The sequence below is a fragment of the Candoia aspera genome, chromosome 4 (assembly GCF_035149785.1).
Source record: "Candoia aspera isolate rCanAsp1 chromosome 4, rCanAsp1.hap2, whole genome shotgun sequence".
Classification (NCBI taxonomy): Eukaryota; Metazoa; Chordata; class Lepidosauria; order Squamata; family Boidae; genus Candoia; species Candoia aspera.
The window spans coordinates 95379281-95398263 of NC_086156.1; the positions used below are offsets into that span (position 1 = coordinate 95379281).

An 18983-nucleotide genomic window follows, 5' to 3' on the forward strand; every position below is an offset into this window, starting at 1 on the left:
AATTAGTGGACTATTCTACTGAGAATTAATTCTGGGTCACTCCATAATAACATGAATCAACTGATATATATTGAAATAGTATGACACATGGAATGTTGTTTTAATAACATTTCTTAATGGACCATACATTTGTTGAAATGTTTTCTGATAGGTACAAAAGCAAACCATTTTAATCCTATTCACTTACATCTAGCTTTATTTCTGAAAAGGCAGATACAGAAGCTGTTAATCTGTGAAGAAAGTAAGGAGATACCAGATTCTAACCAAGGAATTCAAATATACATGTTGAATTAAAAAATAAAAATAAAGATTGAAAAAAACTCCTTAACAACCTCATACATTTTAGAAAACAAGTGCAATCCTACATACTCTGGATTCAACTTTATTGAAAAGTTTCAATTCACATTTTGAAATAATATTGACTATTGATAGTAATATCTGCTAGATAAGAAATGTGTCTCCTCAGATAGATAGCAAACTTAGACTCTTTTTTTTTTAGCTGATCAACTCAGTTGGTTTTATACTTGGGGTTTATAGTTGGACAACATTTTTTTAATCATTAGAACATTGTGAACCATTCTGAAATTATTGTTATCGTTTTAAATTAAAATGGCATATAAAGAAGGTGTTGCTTCTATGGGAAAATGAGGAGCATGGAGCTTTGTCTGCAAGTACTGGTGTCATACAATGGGTCTGAAGGGATGAACAATATGCTGAGAGCAAGTCGAACATCTGCAGATGATGCTGCAGCAGTTGATGTGAAAATAGTGTATTTATTACTGATTCTGTTTTCTTACCAACATTTGTGTATGCATTTTTACTCAGCTCCACCGGTTTCTGAAAAGGATCTCATTTAATAACAGTGCTGGGGATAGGATTCTGTTTGATCAGAGGAGGGAATTGATAGTTGGATTTGATATTATAAACTGGGTCACATTCCCAAACCAATCCTTCCATTGAGTGAAAGTTGGGAAACTGGATCCCTGGGTTGAAGAGGAAAAGTTCACCATTCATAAGGAAGCCATTACCTGGTCCAGGACTTTCAACCAAGTAGGTTCTGCATTTTTTGCTGGAAGGATGGGGATGATATCCAAAAATAAACAGTATATCATTTAACATAGAAAGAATATGATAGATGTATATTTTACAAATAAAACTGAGTTTTAGTTGTGACACAGGCTATTTGAAATACCATTCATAGAGGGGTATTTAAGGAATAAAACACATTGATGTTCAGAAAAAGGTTAAGAAGCAAATATTTTTTACTAATTTATTTGAAAAACAATTAAACGTTTAAAATAAAATATAACAAGAATTTAAAAAGGAGTGGACAGGCTGACGAAATGAATTGGTCCAAACTGAATGTTAATCGTGCTTGATGAAGCCTCTAGTAATATTAGAAGTAGGGAAAATATAAATTAAGATTTTTAAAGCAGTCATGCTAAAAAAAAGCATTGGTAATGAACTGAATACAATATCTTGTTCTAATCATTCTGCTTCAGTAATTAAAAATGAGATTATTTCTTCTACAATTAAAAAAATACATGGAACTGTAGTATTTTCCTGCAATGTCCGCAAGAGTTGTGGTTTCTGTCTACGGATATTGGGATGAGAGATGAACCCAGTGGCTGCTCCCATAAGGGTGCAACAAGATTTGGATCTCTCTTTCCACTATTTAACTTTGATATGAGCTTGGATGGAATCATCATCATGTCATGAGAACCAGGTGTTCAGAAGCCTTACTGTAGTTTCTGGCTGTTGCTCTTGAAGGCCAGATTGACTTGCAATAAAATTCCACGCATTAATAATAACACCCTGTAATAGCTCCATGTTGTAATCTGGCAGGAGAGGATAGCCAGGACATGAATGGGGAAGTGGGCAGATGTTCCCTCTTCAAAATGTGCCCATCAAGGTTTTGTGTTTGGCATTGGATCAGGGGAGGAAGAACCTGTAATGTGGGAAACTCTGTTGGAGACCAGAGACACTGTTCCATAAGTAATTTGTGTACATTAGAACCCAGGAGGAAATAAGGCTTGGATCCCAGTGTGCTGTTCTTTCTAATCAGGATGATAGATATTTAAGCCTAATGGATACCTATAACTGGCAATTAAACAATATGAGAAATATTTCCAATGGCTGGAGAACCGCATATGCAGGTCCTCTTATGATATGGCAAGACATGGAAGCACCCATATTTGGCCATAGAATCCAGGAACTCAAATCTAGCTCTAAAATAGGCCCTTCTTAAAAATTGGTCCTTCTTAAAATACTTTCAGAACTGTTTATGTAGTAAGCTCTTAGTTTTCCATTTGATATTGGCATGCATAGAATAATACCCATCAAATAAGTAAGTAAATAAATAAATAAATTTTCAAAATGTCTATTGTTATGTCCTTGAGAGCTGGTGTATTTTAAACTTCCTTATCCCTGGGTTACAGAGAGCACCAGGCTGGCTCGTTCTTCTGAAATCAGTACCTTCATTTGGCACACAGTCAGGTAGAAAGCATTTCATAGCTTATCTAACAGCCAGGATTTCCAGAGTTGCTGAGAGACGGACAGGCTTTACTGGATGCAGGCCATCTACATTTGAGAGACTCTTCAAGCTACAACAGACAGAAGTACAGCCAGGTAGGTAAAGGCATCAGAGGCCAGAATGGCACACTTATAGGCAGGATGTTGGCAGCAAAGAAGAAAGTGCTAATCAATCTTGCTGATGAAGCCAATTCAGTGGCCTGCTAGAAGCACTGAAATGGAGCAGAGCTTATAACACAGCTTAGAAGCTGGCACAGAAAAAGAAAATTATCTTAGATAGCTTCAATGAGCATGCCAGAGAAACACAGGTTATGGATCTTGCACATTCAGCCTCCCCAAGCATGAAGAATTACAAACTTAGACATATTAGGTTAAGAAGAATTTATTGCTGCTTCTGCTATATCCATCTTGGTGGAAAAGATGAGGTTCCTTTGTTCTTCTTCTCTTTCTAATTACATAGTTTGCCCTAAACTCTCAGCCCTACAGCTGCCAAGAGGTGTGTGAAAGAAAGGGGCAGAATCCCTCATCAAGGCCCAAGCACATGGGCCTGATGAAGAAAGCACCATAAATGCTGCCTCTCCCTGGGTGGAGAAGGGGGAAAGAGAGAGTAAAAAGGAAGTGGGAGTGGCAACAAACAGCTTCCTCAGAGTTGCATTGTGGGGAAACTTAATTTAATTGTTAATGAGGCATGCTGGATTTGCCAAAACTTCCAACAGCTGACAGGCTACATCAGGTACAGCAGTTTGGCCTGCTGGGAGGAGAGAAGCCACAGAGGCCATCAATGGGACTGCTATAAATTGGAGGCTGGCAAAGTGGAAGAAAGGGCCAAACAATCTCAGCTGAGAGTTATTCAGGCTGAGCAGAGGGGCCAACTGGCACATAGAGGTTGAGACAGAATAAAGGACATGGCCAGAACTCCCTGGCCCTAAGACAGATTGCTCAGGAACTGAGCTTCGTCTCCGTCTTCAGCAACTGACAGCAGGAGGAGGAAGCAAGGAGGGCCACATGGCTCAGCAGCCGTGGGCTTGATCTCTGCATGGGTCTGTCTACTTTTTCAATCACTGCAAAGGGACTACAAGGAAGGGCAAGTGGGAACGGAGACAAAAGCTGATTCCAGAGGTGTGGGGGTAGCTCCTCCCCACATGCTCCCTGCTTCCTTCCATGCTGCTTGTTTCCTGCAGCTCTTCTTGGGGACTGACATATCAGGTTTGATGAAGGCATGGAACAATGAGTAAAAGTGGCTGGGGCCTTTTGCTTTCAAGGCAGGGATCTCCCTTGCCCTGATTATTTGTACACCCCAGAGTGGAGAGACAGGAGGTGCAGAAAGTATCAAAACTAGACATGTATTGGTCAGTTGACATCATGAGTCTAGACTGGTGTCATTAACAGAGAGAAGCAGGTGGCAGAAGGCAAGCAGATAGATGAGACAAAGTGAGAATCACCTTTAAAAACACACCAGGGTTATATTAAGGCATGCAGGTAGAAGCACCAAGGTCGGAGTCCTTACTGGGAGACAAGACACATTCCTTCATGCCTTGCTCTTCAGCATAGCTGACATCCTACTGTGACATCCTACTCCCTCCCCCAAAAATGTGTTCCACTCTCATTGACATGTCTGACTTCTTTTCAAACACACATGCACACACAAGGGGAGGGGCATCGATGTTGACCCTCCACATGCATGGCCTTTGCTCTGAAATTGTCCGGATCCAGATTGAGTGGATAGTTGCTTCTGGAAATTTGAGCTTCATACTCAGCATGTACATGTCTTTGCTGATGAAACCATATTTACCAGCACCCCCATTCCTTGAAAAGATTTTTGTTTGTTTGTTTTTTCACTTTCTTCCACAGTCTATAGATTTCTTTCACACTGGCTCCTTCAAATTTGACACATCCTTTGTTGTTCTATTAACCTGCTAGCAGAGATGTGTATGTCCAGGTAAGAAAACAGATTCCTCACGTACCACAGAGGAATTGAAATCTAAAGATAGTTCTTCTCACCATCAATAATTATTAAAAAATACTGTGATTAATTCTGCCTGTCGTTAAGCCTCTCTGGCAAACTTATACCCAATAAGGACGAGACCTTAGGAAGAATATAAATCTTTCCTGGTTCTCCTCATGTATAGCTCAAGTCTTAGATCACATGAAGTCCCGTCCATGTATTCCTGATAATTTTTATTCAAGGTTTCGTAGTAATTCTGAGTAGTGTGAGGGTGGGTTGGTACTGCAGATGATGCTACTTTAGTTCTGGAGACTCAAAACCTTCATCAGACAAGCTCTGTAGATTTGTCACAATGACCTTGATTGTTTTACTCCTGCTTTTGTCTCATATAGTTTGGGAATGTGACATGAGAAACTGCATTATTGGTGACCCTCTCCCTATTCCTCACAACTATTTCCAACCGGGTGAGCTCGTCATTGGTGGCATTACCTCTCTTATGTTCATGGCTACAGAAATAGATAGCTTCTCTGAAGATCCCCATCTTTCTTTTATTGGTGAAGCTGTGTAAGTATCCCCAGATCCACTGCATGGAGTACAGGATTCCAGATTATATTTGGGATAACCCTACACAAAGCAACATTAGTTATAATGACAAAGGAAATTTCCAGTTCAAATATTTTAGCTCTGATTAATTTCTCTGAAGTTCTCAAGGGAATAACAGTTTAATTTACTTCAGTTTACTAATTGAAGATGACGAGATCCTGACAGTATGTCACAGAAATGCTACTATTGAACCAAGATTTTTCAGCATGATAGAAAAGAAAAAAGGATCTCAAGAAAATCCATGTTTGTAGAGGAATATTTGCAAGATGCACTGAAACTTTAGTGTATTTTTCAGTCCCTATTTTGCTTTTAACCTTGATGTATTTTCCCTTAATAAATTCACTAGCCCATTCTTCTTATGACTAGGTAAGCCTAGTAATAACATACAGCACTGTTACTATGTTATGATTGTTCAGATTAGAAGGTCATCTTTAAATTGCTGTTAAAACTGAAGAGCATTTTAACAGATTGAGATATTTGTATTTTCAAATCCTTTACAAGTTTAATAATATGCCACCATTGGTTCATTCTCACAAGGACAAGATGGGTGGCTATATAAATTTAATACGTAAATAGATGATAACCCTATAGTTGAAGAAACAAGAACTAATGTTTACGTATATACAGAGGTTGATTAATCCAGCAGTAAGGCTGTTCTTTATGTAAAAGTATTTTTTCTTTGCTTCTTCCCTCTGAAAGTCTGACACCACCTTCAATCTGGTGGCATCCAAATGCTGAAACAGGAGGGGATAACGTGGCCCAATCAATTCTCACCCCCAGCTGAAACGCTGATCTGCCTTCAGCTGTTACAATCCCTGCAATCACAAAAACCTTTGCCATATAGCCAGAAAATCAGCTAAGCAAATAAAAAAGGACAACTGAGCCATCTAAGTTTGCTGCCTCATGTTCATTCAGACAGGCATATAATTTTTACCAATTCAGTTTCATTAATGCCATGCTTTATATTTCATCCAGTAGATGTATTACAGTTAAACATTAAATATACATATACTTATACATACACATACACATACACACACTGTGTGTTTGTGTGTGTTGGTGTGTATATACAAACACACACATTCTATCTATCTCTCTCTCTCTCTATCTATCTATCTATCTATCTATCTATCTATCTATCTATCTATCTATCTATCTATCTCAACATGAAACCATGAAACCTACATGAAAAACTAACAGACTATTCTACTGAGAACTAATTCCGGGTCAGTCCATAATAACATGAACTGAATTTTTTATATTGAAATAGTATGATGGATGGAAAATGGCATTTTAAAAACATCTCTTAATGGACCATATATTTGTTGCAATCTTTTCTGTTAGGTATAGCATGTTCCTTTTAACACCTACAATTGTTATTGCAGAGTCCAGACTAAGTTTTATCAGCATATTTTGGCTTTGATATTTGCTGTGAAGGAGATCAATGAAAACCCTCAGATCTTGCCCAATGTCACCTTGGGCTTCAATATCTTTGACAGCTATGATAGAAGAAGGACTTATCATGCCACAATGGAACTTTTTTCACCTCTGAAGAGAATGATCCCCAATTATAAATGTGGCATCCAGAACAACCTGGTCTCAGTCATTGGTGCTCTTTATTCTGAAACCTCCATTGACATGGCAGATATCTTGAGAATCCACAAACTTCCACAGGTAGGGTTTGGGGTGAGCCGCGAGGTCTTATCTCCTTGAACAAGGAAGAGTTCCAGGAGTAACGGGAGCGATGATGTGGCTGTGTTCCTGGAATATCGACACAAAAGAAAAGAATTAGGCTTCAAAGACTGGAAGGTTTTCTGAAGATTATTTGGACTGCACAAGGCAGGCTGTTAAATTTTAGACTTGTAAGGAGAAAGCTCTTTGTGTAATACTGAGATACTGTATGTAAATGTCTTAGTCTATTTTGAAGTGGGATAATTGTTTAAATGGGTTTATCAGGATGGTCTATTAAAGGTATAGATGGATGTTTTTGTTTTTGCACTAATGATTTGATTTTGGGTAAAGGATATTAATAAGGTTATTGTTTAAATATATAACGTTAATAAGATGTAATGTTTAAGTATCTAAATTCTTTGGTTAATTGCTTAAATATGTTTCTTAGGATGGTTTTTTAAGGGTTTTGTTGGATGTTTTTGTCTTTTTGTTTTTCAAATGAACCAAATGAAGACAGGCTATTTTTTTGTTTTTCTTATTTTAGAAGGCTGAAAGGAGTACAATTTTAGTGAAGAAGTATAATATTTGATTATTTGTTTATTAAGTTAAAAATACGTTGGAAAATGCTTTTTATATTTTTCTTGAAGTGTTTTAGAGGGGAATGTTATACTGAGAATGGAATTGGTTTAGATAAATAATGTCTTTTTTATTTTAAATTAGAATAAGTGATTGATACTGAGTTATATATATCTTTGTTGTAGAAAGTCGGAAGTCACAATGTAGTAGTCTTTTTGTATTTTTCCATCTTTTTATTTTCCGTTTTTCTTGTAGTATTCTTCGTTTCTTTCTTTTTAGTTTTATGTATATCTAAGCTTTGAGATCAATTTAGTTTAGATTAATAAATAAAGCCTATAATGAAAGCAAATTTATTAAAGCTTGAGGCAATGTGGATAATGAATTTGGTTTTATTGACTGATTGTAAGGTTCTTATGAAAAAAAATCATGATCTTCAAAAGAATGCACCAATGAAAATTGGAAAAGGGACAGTTGCTTAAATGCTGGCAAATTTTTGGCAACTCTGAATTATTTTGAAATGGAACAATTTGCAGTGTATTGAATCAACAGGAGATGATTATAAACATTTTCAAAAAGACATGATGTTCAAATAAGGAGAGCTAGAAAGTAATCTTCTGATTCAGTAAGCTTTACCATTCAAGGCTTCTCACTTTCCTTTCTCCATCTTAGGTGACCAAGAGCTGTCCTTGAAGATGATTTTAAATTGAACCTAAATTAAATTTCAGTCAATCAATCAATGAATCAAAGAAACAATCAAGAAATCAATTAAGACCTGTATTTCTAGAAATTCCTAGCAAATATTATTCTGAGAATGCCAATGGACACAATTTGAAATGCAAGAATATCACTGAAATTAAAGATTATGTATAACACAGCATGAAAGTACCAGCAATCTCTCCAATGAATATAAAAAAAAAAAACATTTCACTCTTATAAGGCTGCTAAAAACCGTTCTGACAGAAACTGAATTTTGCTAGATGCTGGAGGGTGACCTCCCAAAATTGAGTTTTGGTACACCTGCTATTTTAGCAAATATTTCTTCATTTCTTTTCCTGCTCTAAGCTCCTATTGATTTTCTTCTTCCTGTAGATTATATATGGGTCACATCCAGAGATGCAGGATCAAAGTGAATCCTTTTCCTTCTACCAGATGGTCCCAGATGAAAATGTTCAGTACCAAGGACTTCTTCAGCTGCTTGTGCATTTCAAGTGGACCTGGGTTGGGATCCTCGTGAGGGAAGATGATGATGGAAGATTTGTGAGGATGGCCTTTTCAACTTTTCCTCTTCATGGGATTTGCATTGCCTTCTTTAAGAGAATCAAACGATTTTACATGAGTAGCTTATTCAAGGATCTGGAGTGGCTAGTAGAAACATTTTACGTCTCCATGAACAGCAAAGCCAATGCAGTAACTGTCTATGAAAAAACTCTTCTGCACCTGAGGTTGTTGTTGTATCTTCCTCAAATGGAACTAATGTCTGTGGAGCCAAAAGGTAAAGTGTGGGTCATTCCCACCCTGATGGATCTTGCATCACTTTTTTACCAAAGGAGCTGGGATATTCAAGACATCCATGGTGCCCTGTCTTTTTCAGCTTACTCCAATGAAGTTCCAGGATTTCAGCAATTTGTTCAGGCAAGGGACCATTTCTTATCAAAAGAAGATGGTTTTATCAAAGATGTATGGGCACATGCATTTGACTGTGCATTTCCCAGTCCCTTGGTGAATGAGAAAGATAGTGGCATCTGCACTATGAGGGAGAAACTGGAGAACCTTCCTGGGGCATTTTTTGAAATGAGCATGACTGGCGATAGTTACAATATCTACAATGCAGTGCACATTGTAGCTCATGCTTTACATGCCATGCAGATGGAACAGAAACACAATGGAATGCCAAATGCAGGGAAACTGAATATCCAGGTGCAACAGCCATGGCAGGTACTGAACATTTTTGCTTTTTTTCCCCTTTCTCTACACACAAGCCTGCATGCAGAGACAATCTACTACTTTTTTTAATACAAATCACAGTAAACGAAAGAAAAGGAAGGATCAGATAGACACAAAGGAGGTATATTGGTAAATCTAGTTTGCACCAACTTATCAATCTGCAACTTCCTAACCCTCCGAGCTTCCACCCATGCCCATGCACTGCTTAGAGTATTGCTCATTGTTCTTCAACTCTCCTTAGCTCTCTCTTTTTAAGGATCTCATCAAATCTCTCCATGAAGTTCTCAGCCTTCCCCTTCCTCTCATTCCATTCACTCTTCCTTAATAAATAGGTCCTGTCATTCAATTCTCATTTATGCTCAGTCTGTCAAATCATCTCAATTTTCTTCTTTTCTTGTGGTATTTAATGCATATTCATTCAGCACCTTTCATCCATGACTCTCTCTCTCCTTTCTTCGTACACACTCAACTGTCCTCTCATGGAACAAGTAAAGGTGCTCTTATACAAAGATTTTCTTTCTCCTTTCAACAACTATTCAGATTACATATAACCCACTACTGTCCTAGCAGCATTTTAATGTCTGACCTTTCATCCAGTTCTCATCTTTACTGCACGTTTAAATAAATTCATCAGCCAGCTTGGCATTTGTGATTCTAATTTTCAGATTCATATTTTATTTGCATCTTCCAATCTAACCAATATTCTCTGCAAATAATTTGGCTTCTCTGCCAAAAGCACAGCCTTGTGTCCATACCAAATTATGTACATATTCTACTAACACATGAACAGATGAAAGGCAAGACAATTTGTTTTGCTGGACTGATATGGAAAAAGTGACTGTATATGGACAATTCTGTAATGTTTGTCCAGAGGTGGAAAAAGGGAGAACAAAGAGAAGATAAATCAATAGCCTTTGCCTGCCATGGCAACTCCAATCCACAGAGTGGAACTAGACATCGTGGGGTCTATCCAGCCCAAGACACCTTGTAGGATACAGGATACACTTACTCTTTTGGACTCTGCCACTAGCTGTCCTGAGGAAGTTAGGCATAAGCCCCAGTGGTATGAAGCAGCTAAGTCAGGACTTAAGCAACCTTTTGTGAGGATAGGTTCACCGATTGAGGTCCTGAGAGATTCAGCAACTACTTTCTCAAAAGAAAGGATGGAAAAATTATGGGTTATTCATGATATGAAACATCTCACTTCAGTCCCGTACTATAATAGCTGAATAATGTGCTCATGTTGCCACAGCTTTTATTTGCATATGAGATTTTCCACTTTTCGATTTCTGCAGGAGAGAGATATCAAAGGCTGCTGGAGCTGATGAATTGGGAGAGGAAACTTCTCCCAAAAGAAGATTAAACTTCCTGTGTTTTTTTTTTCTTTTCTAGCATATATTACTATCAATAGTCAATATTATTTGAAAATGTGAAGAAAAAGCAACCAAATTTAAATCAGAACTCAAACCTTCAGTATAAAAACAAATCAATTTAATCCTATTCACTTACTTGTAGCTTCATTTCTGAAAAAGGCAGATACAGAAACTGTTAATCTGTGAAAAAGTAAGGAGATAAAACATTAAAATCAAGGGATTTAAAAATACCTTTTTTTAAATAAGTAAAGATAAAAGAAAAGAAAAATGACTCCTTAACAACCACATACATTTTAGAAAGGAAGTGCAATCCTACATACTTTGGCTTCAATTTGGTTGCTTTTTCTTCATCTTTTCAAATAATATTGACTATTAATATTAATATATGCTAGATAAGAAATATGTCTTCCTCAGATACCCAGGAAGTTTAATCCTCTTTTGTTTTCAGCTGCTCAACTCTGTTCATTTTATACTTGGGTTTCATAGTTGGACAGCATTTTTTTATCATTAGAACATTGTGAACCATGTTGAAATTATTGTTAATTTAAATTAAAATGGCATATAAAGAAGGTGTTGTTTCTATGGGAAAATGAAAAGCATGGAGCTTTGTCTGTGAGTACTGGAGTTCTATATTGGGTCTGAAGGGATGAACCAAATGTTGAGGGCAAGGAGAGAATCTTCAGATATTGTTGAAGCAGTTGTTGTGAAAACAGTGTATTCATTTCTGATTCTGTTTTCTTACCAACATTGTGTATTCTGTTTTACTCAGCTCCACCGGTTTCTGAAAAGGATCTCATTTAATAACAGTGCTGGGGATAGGATTGTGTTTGATCAGAGGAGGGAATTGATAGTTGGATTTGATATTATAAACTGGGTCACATTCCCAAACCAATCCTTCCATCGAGTGAAAGTTGGGAAGCTGGATCCCTGGGTTGAAGAGCAAAAGTTCACCATTCATGAGGAAGCCATCACCTGGCCCAGAACTTTCAACCAAGTAGGTTCTGCATTTTTTGCTGGAATGATGGGGATGATATCCCAATATTAACTCCATATCATTTAACATAGAAAGAATATTACGGAGATATTGTTTACAAAGAAAACTCTTGAGCTTTTAGATATGACATAATCCACTTCAGAGAAGGATATTTTTGGAATAAAGCATATTGATATTCAAAAAAGGTTAAAAAGCAAAGAATCCTTGCTGATTGATTTGACAAACAAAAGTTGAGAAGGAAAGAATACAGTAAGAATTTAAAAATTAGTTGACAGGCTGCCAAAATGAGTTGGTCCAGATTCAGTGGCAAGCGTGTTTGATGAATCCTCTAGTAATATGAGATCATTTGCAGGTATTTTAGTTTTGTATTCTGGTAATAATGCATGAACCAAATTGCTTTTATTAGATGTAGGGGAAAATTAACTGTTCAATGAAGTCATGCTAAAAGTAAAAAAAAAATATTGCTAATGAACTGAATAAAATATATTGTTCTGATTATTCTGCTCCAGTCATTAAAAATGAGATATTTATCTTCTATAATTAAGAAGAGACATGGAACTGTTGTACCCTCCAGGAACGTCTGCAGGAGTTCTGAGTTGGAAACATTGCCTCCTGAGTGGGTGGTTCCAATCTTTGGGTGTTGGGAGGAGAGATGAACCCGGTGGCTGCTCCCATAAGGGTGCCACCAGATTTGCTTCTCACTTTCCACTATTTAACTGTGACAAAAAGTTGTACTGATGTATCATCATATCCTGAGAACCAGGTATTCGGAAGTCTTCTTTTCTGGCTGTTGCTCATGAAGGCCAGATCGTCCCACAGTAATATTCCTAGCACTAATAAGAACCTGTCAGAACTTCATGTCTGAATTTGGTATAAGAAGACAGTCCTGACTTGAATAGGCAAGGGGGAAATGTACCCACCTGGAAAAGTGCCCATCCAGGTTTTGGGTTTGGCATTCGTTGCAAACCAGGTCAGGGGAGGAAAAACCTGTAATGTGGGAAACTGTTGGAGATTAGAGGCAGTGTTCCAGAAGTAATTGGTGTGATGCTTTCTTCCTCACGGGACAGGCTGCCACTGCACTTTCTTTCAAGTTTCTGATCTCCTTTGAGGATGCCCTCTTTTAGCTCTGTCATCTTCTCCTGTATACTTCTCCATCTTGTGAATGCATTCATTATATCCAGGACTAATATATTAAATGCTGTATTTTAAAATAAGCCTGAAAAATACGATAATTTCTCTTTAAATTTATTGCAAATGTCTGTATTATCCACAGGAAAAAATAACTCAGTTATGATTAGTTCCCACTGAACATGGTCTGAGCCTAAAATATTTCCCAGTTTAGAAGAAACAAGGTTACTTACACAATTAGTGGAACACACACACAAAATCCATTATTGAATATCTTTGAAGATGATCTTGATGAGAAAAAACAAGTCCTTACAATGAGCATCCTTGATTTGCCATATATCATTCGTCAAATTATGATGTTTCAGCTTTTTTTTTTCTTTGGACACCTGATTGAATGCTAACATTTTTCTTCTTATTTCACTTCTTGGGAGACCCCACCTGTTTCAGTGTGTACTGAGAGCTGCCTCCCTGGTTATTTCAAGAGAAAGCAGGAGGGGAAGCCATTTTGCTGCTATCATTGTCTTCTGTGTCCCAAAGATAAAATTTCCAGCCACAAAGGTATGAACAGAGTTCATCTTAAGGTTGTAAAAACACACCATGATTTAGCCTGGATAACACACCACATATCATTGTAGGACATGTTTGCTTCTTTATTCATCTATTTAGACTTGAGTATACTTCATTCTCTATATTACAAATTTCTTGATGTGATCTGAAAAATAATTCCAGCAATTAATCGATTTGACTAAAAAAACACTAACACTTTCAGTTTCTCTTTCACTCCTTTCTTTAACTGTCACTCAAAATATCCACTATTAGCTCTGTTTTACTTGTAAATATGAATAGTCATTCAATTTTATTCTAAGAAGACGTTTTTATTTTATTTTATTTTATTTTGAAACTTATGTAAGATAATACTTGGTGGCTAAAAATAATATTAAATAAAAATATTATATTTTTTTTAAAAAATAACAACACAACATATTCCAAGCTAAGTGATACAATATCACAGAGACTCCTTCTGCTATTACATTAGCTGGGCTCACGTCTCTCTTAGCCCAAAGCCTCGGTGAAGAGATCACAGAAGATTAACAAAATCAACAGAAATAAGCTGATACCAACACAGTCCATATTATTCATTTTTAGTGATATTATTTTCAATAATATTTTCTAGAGAATCATATAGCAAATTGTACGCCATAAAACAAAACAGAAAAATGACACTAAATAAATAAATAAATAAATAAATAGAAAAAATGTGAGGCACACAGTAATATATGAAAAAGGTCCCTTAAGGGGGGAAAATACCATTTTAACCTCACCTTACTGAGTCAAAAATGCAACAGTAGAAAGTGAGATGGATAGTAGCAGTCTAGGATACCAAAATACATTGTAATGCAATTATGATAGAAAATGAGCATTAGAAAAATTATTTCCTTACATTCCAGACATGCATGATTGTTCTGAGTGCCCAGAAGAGCAACATCCCAGCAAGGACCAAGAGTCATGTCTTCCCAAGAAAATAGCTTTCTTATCCTATGAAGAACCAATGGGAATAAGTCTAGTCATTCTGGCACTTTTTTTCTCTCTCTGCACAGTTGTGGTGCTGGCAACATTTGTGAAGTATCACAATACTCCCATTGTCAAGGCCAATAACCGAAATCTCACCTACATCCTACTCCTCTCCCTCCTCCTCTGCTTCCTTTGCTCGCTGCAGTTCCTCGTTGCACCTGGCAATATCATATGTCTCCTCCGACAAATCAGTTTTGGCATCATCTTCTCAGTGGCAGTGTCTTCTGTGCTGGCAAAAACCATCACTGTGGTTCTGGCTTTCATGGCCACCAAGCCAGGATCCAAAATGAGGAAATGGGTGGGAAGACGATTGGCCACCTCCATTGTTCTTTCTTGTTCCCTGATTCAAGCAGGCATCTGCACAGTCTGGTTGTTCACATTTCCTCCTTTCCCTGATGTTGACACCCATTCAGAAATTGAGGACATCATCCTGCAGTGCAATGAAGGCTCAGCTACCATGTTCTACTGTGTCCTGGGCTACATGGGCTTTCTGGCAGCTGCCAGTTTCACAGTCGCTTTTTTCTCCAGGAACCTCCCCAGCAGTTTCAACGAGGCCAAATGTCTCACGTTCAGCATGCTGATCTTCTGCAGTGTGTGGCTCTCCTTTGTGCCATCCTACCTGAGCACCAAAGGAAAAGACATGGTGGCTGTGGAGGTGTTCTCCATTTTGGCCTCTAGTGCTGGGTTGTTGGGCTGCATATATTTTCCCAAATGTTTCATAATCCTTTTTAGACCAGGGCTAAACAAAAGAGAACAAGTCATTAAGAGAACAAATTAGTAATAAACACACAAAACTCTTCTTTTTTGATATTTCTCTTTTAGTAATGCTTCTTTGAAGTCTCCATTATTTTCTTAATTTGTACCTATACAGCATGAATTATTTTCTGAGGTGGAATATGAATAGAATATTATCCGGTGTCATAATTGGAATTTTTCTGCCTTAGGATATATGTACTAGGAGTCTCTGAAGCAGCCATCATTCAGGTTTTTTTGGCTGGGTGTGGTGCCTTTGAGTCATTGTTGACTCCTGGTGACTGCCTGGTTAGTCTACTATATATGAATTTACTTTTAATCTAACTGCTTGCTTATTTAGTTTAGTTCTCTCTATTATGCAAAATGAGTTTGAATTTCAGATTCAGAAGTTTAATCAACAATGTGCTGTTCAAGACCTTCAAGTCTGTACTCTCATGAGAAAACATCACAATGTATATCTCTTGTGCCAATGCATCCTCCTCTTGCTGCTCCTCCTCCTCTGGGTATTTATATGAAAATAATTTGTGCATAAACTTTGGTATCGGAAGTGAAAGTGCAAAATTTTCAAAAATGTTTCTGCAGTAACCTTTTATTTTTCCACTTGAGTTTGGCATGCCTGGAATAATGCCCGTTAAATAAACAAACGGATACATGATTAAATAAGTGCACTGATCTGTCCTTGAGAGCTGGTGTATTTTAAACCTCCTAATCCCTGGGTTACACAGAGCACCAGGCTAGCTTGTTGTTCTGAAATCAGTAGCTTCATTTGGCAGGCAGGCAGGTAGGCAGCATTCTCTAGCTCATTTGGAAGATCCAGCATCCAGGATTTCCAAAAATGAGCTGTTGAAAATATGAGTTCAGCTTCCATCCTTGGACTGCTCGCTCTCTAGGTTGCCAGGCTTAGCATGTGATTGTTACTCTTGGCAACCATCCCCTTATTTGTGTAGCCCAGGTGCACAGTGACAAGTTGCCCAGTGACACTTTTCAGTGCAACCTAAAATTCCAAGGCTTGGGCTTATTAATCTATTATTAATTTAACGGTTGCTCTTCTGAGGGGATGTCATACCATAGTAATGTCACTGGAAGAAGCGTGGGAGTAGCTGAGAGACAGGCAGGGTTTGGTGGCTGCAGGCCATTTAGATTTCTATACCCATCAATAGAGATTTGAGAGACTGTACCAAATACAGCAGACAGAACCACAGTCAGGCAGGTAAAGGCACAGAGGCTAGCAACACCCTACTGTGACCCTCCACTCCCCCAAAATGTGTTCCACTCTGTGAAATGGATGACTTGTTTCAAACACACATGCACACACAACAGAGACCCATCAGTCGTGACCCTCCACATGCATTGCCTTTCCTCTGACATTGTCCTGATGCCATTTTGAGCGGACAGTTTCCTTTGGAAATTCTAGCTTCATAGTCTTTCCAGATTACACCACATTTCCCAGTGCCCCCGTTCCTTGATTTTTTTTTTCTTCCACATACTATAGATTTCTTTCACACTGGCTCCTTCAAAATTGACACATCCTTTGCTGTTCAATTACAGCTATAGATGTAGATTTGGCACAATGAACTTTTTAATTTTACTCCAGCTTTTGTCTCACATAGTTTGGAAATGTGCCATGAGAAATTGCATTATTGGTGACCCTCTCCCTATTCCTCACAACTATTTCATATCCGGTGATCTCATCATTGGTGGCATTATGTCTCTTATGTTCATGCCTACAGAAATAGATAGCTTCTCTGAAGATCCCCATCTTTCTTTTATTGGTGAAGGGGTGTAAGTATCCCCAGCCCCACTGCATGGAGTACAGGATTCCAGATTATATTTGGGATAACCCTACACAAAGCAACATTAGTTATAGTGACAAAAAGTAGTTTGCTGTTAAACGGCTCCAGCTCTGATAAATTTCTTTGTAGTTCTCAAGGGAATAACAATTTAATTTACTTCAGTTGACTCACTGAAGATGAAGAGATCCTGACAGTATGTCACAGAAATGCTACTGTTGAACCAACATTTTTCAGCATGATAAAAAAGAAAAAGCATCTCAATGCAACCCATGTTTGTTGAGGAATATTTCTAAGATGTACTGAAATTTTAGTATATTTTTATAGCTGTAAGTATGATTTTCTTTTTACAATGCTTCTTTTACTTATAACATTGATTTATTTTTCCTTAATAAATGCACTAATATATTCTTCTATGACTATGTCAGCTCATTAATAAAATACAGTACTGTTACCATGTTATGATTGTTCAGATTCGAAGGTCATCATTAATTTTTTGTTAAAATTGAAGAGCATTTAACATATTGAGATATTTGTATTTTTAGTTCAAATCCTTTACAGGTTTATTCATATGCCACAGTTGGTCCATTCTCACAAGCATAAGATGTGAGGGTATATCAATTCAAAGACTGATCCGCCTTCAGCTGTCACAATCCCTGCAATCACAAAATCCTTTGCAAGATAGTGAGAAAATGACCTAAGCAGATAAGAAAAGGAGAATGCAGCCATCCAGGTTTTCTGCCGGATGTTCATGCAGACAGGCATATAATTTGTACTCCTTCAGTTACAGTTCATGGCAGGGTTTAAATTTCATTTAGCTGATTTATTTCAGCTAATAATTAAGAAAAAATAACAAAATCAAGAACACAGGAAAAATTAATGGACTATTCTACTGAGAATTAATTCTGGGTCACTCCATAACAACATGAATGGACTGATATGTATTGAAATAGTATGACACATGGAATGTTGTTTTAAAAAACATGTCTTAATGGACTATACATTTGTTGAAATGTCTTCTGATAGGTACAGGATGCTCCTTTTAACACCTACAATTGTTATTGCAGAGTCCAGACTAAGTTTTATCAGCACATTTTGGCTTTGATATTTGCTGTAAAGGAGATCAATGAGAACCCTCAGATCTTGCCCAATGTCACCCTGGGCTTCAGTATTTTTGGCAGCTATGATAGAAGAAGGACCTATCATGCCACAATGGAACTTTTTTCACCTCCAAAGAGAATGACCCCCAATTGTAAATGTGGCATCCAAAACAACCTGGTCTCAGGCATTGGCGCTCTTTATTCTGAAACCTCCATTGACATGGCAGATATCTTGAGAATCCACAAACTTCCACAGGTAGGATTTATGGTGAGCTGTGAGATCTTATGAATCATCCAGATTTTTCTGAACTTTTTACATATGTGTAAGTATTAAACATCCTTGTGTGTGCCGGAGATATACTTAGGTTACAGTCATTAACAGAGAATATAAAGAAAGCCAATGTATTAAAGCTTGAGTCAATGTGGAAAATGCATTTGGTTTTTTCGACTGATTGTAAGGCTTTTATGAAAGGGCCCAATGAAATTAGACAAAAGGAGTGTTGCTTAATAGCTAGAGATTATATGGAAACCCCCAATTGTTTTGAACTAGAACAAATTGTAGTGTTTTGAATCAACAGAAGATTCTAAATCAAATTCATAGAAACATGATGTTCAACTAAGGAGAGCTAGAAAATCATCTTCTGACTCAGTAAGCTTTTCCATGCAAGGTTTCTCACTTTCCCTTTTCCAAGTTATGTGACTGAGATCAATCCTTGAAGATGATTTTCAACTTAAAGCAAGTTCAATTTTAATCTATTTTTTATTAAAAATATTCTCCCATTGATCAAGCATAATATTAAGGTACTGTATCTTGTACGAATTATAGTGTAGTGAATCAACAGGAGATGACTATAAATCATAAGAGCTAGAAAGTAATTCTCTGACTCAGTAAACTTTATCATGCAAGGCTTCTCACTTTCCTTTCTCCAAGATAGGTAACTGAGAGCGGGACTTGAAGATGATTTTCAATTGAAAGCAAGCTAAATTTTAATCAATCAATAC

General features: G+C 37.3%; 1 protein-coding gene across 1 annotated transcript; it reads left to right on the plus strand.

Moving 5' to 3' along the window:
• The first annotated feature begins 653 nt into the window (after nucleotides 1–653).
• On the plus strand, nucleotides 654–15116 carry LOC134496720 (vomeronasal type-2 receptor 26-like). Its single transcript, XM_063302429.1, has 8 exons — nucleotides 654–758; nucleotides 2439–2628; nucleotides 4870–5041; nucleotides 6466–6754; nucleotides 8417–9262; nucleotides 11414–11638; nucleotides 13198–13324; nucleotides 14215–15116. Exons 1-8 carry the CDS (start codon nucleotides 654–656, stop codon nucleotides 15114–15116), a joined length of 2856 nt encoding a protein of 951 aa, XP_063158499.1.
• Nucleotides 15117–18983: the final 3867 nt, after the last annotated feature.

Excerpts from the sequence above, each read along its gene's own strand:
- LOC134496720 (XM_063302429.1), top strand. The coding sequence starts at position 654 with ATGGAGCTTTGTCTGCAAGTACTGGTGTCATACAATGGGTCTGAAGGG. Across the intron at positions 2,629-4,869 it reads ACAGACAGAAGTACAGCCAG|TTTGGGAATGTGACATGAGA; the intron begins GTAGGTAAAGGC and ends TGTCTCATATAG. Across the intron at positions 9,263-11,413 it reads AGGTGCAACAGCCATGGCAG|CTCCACCGGTTTCTGAAAAG; the intron begins GTACTGAACATT and ends TGTTTTACTCAG.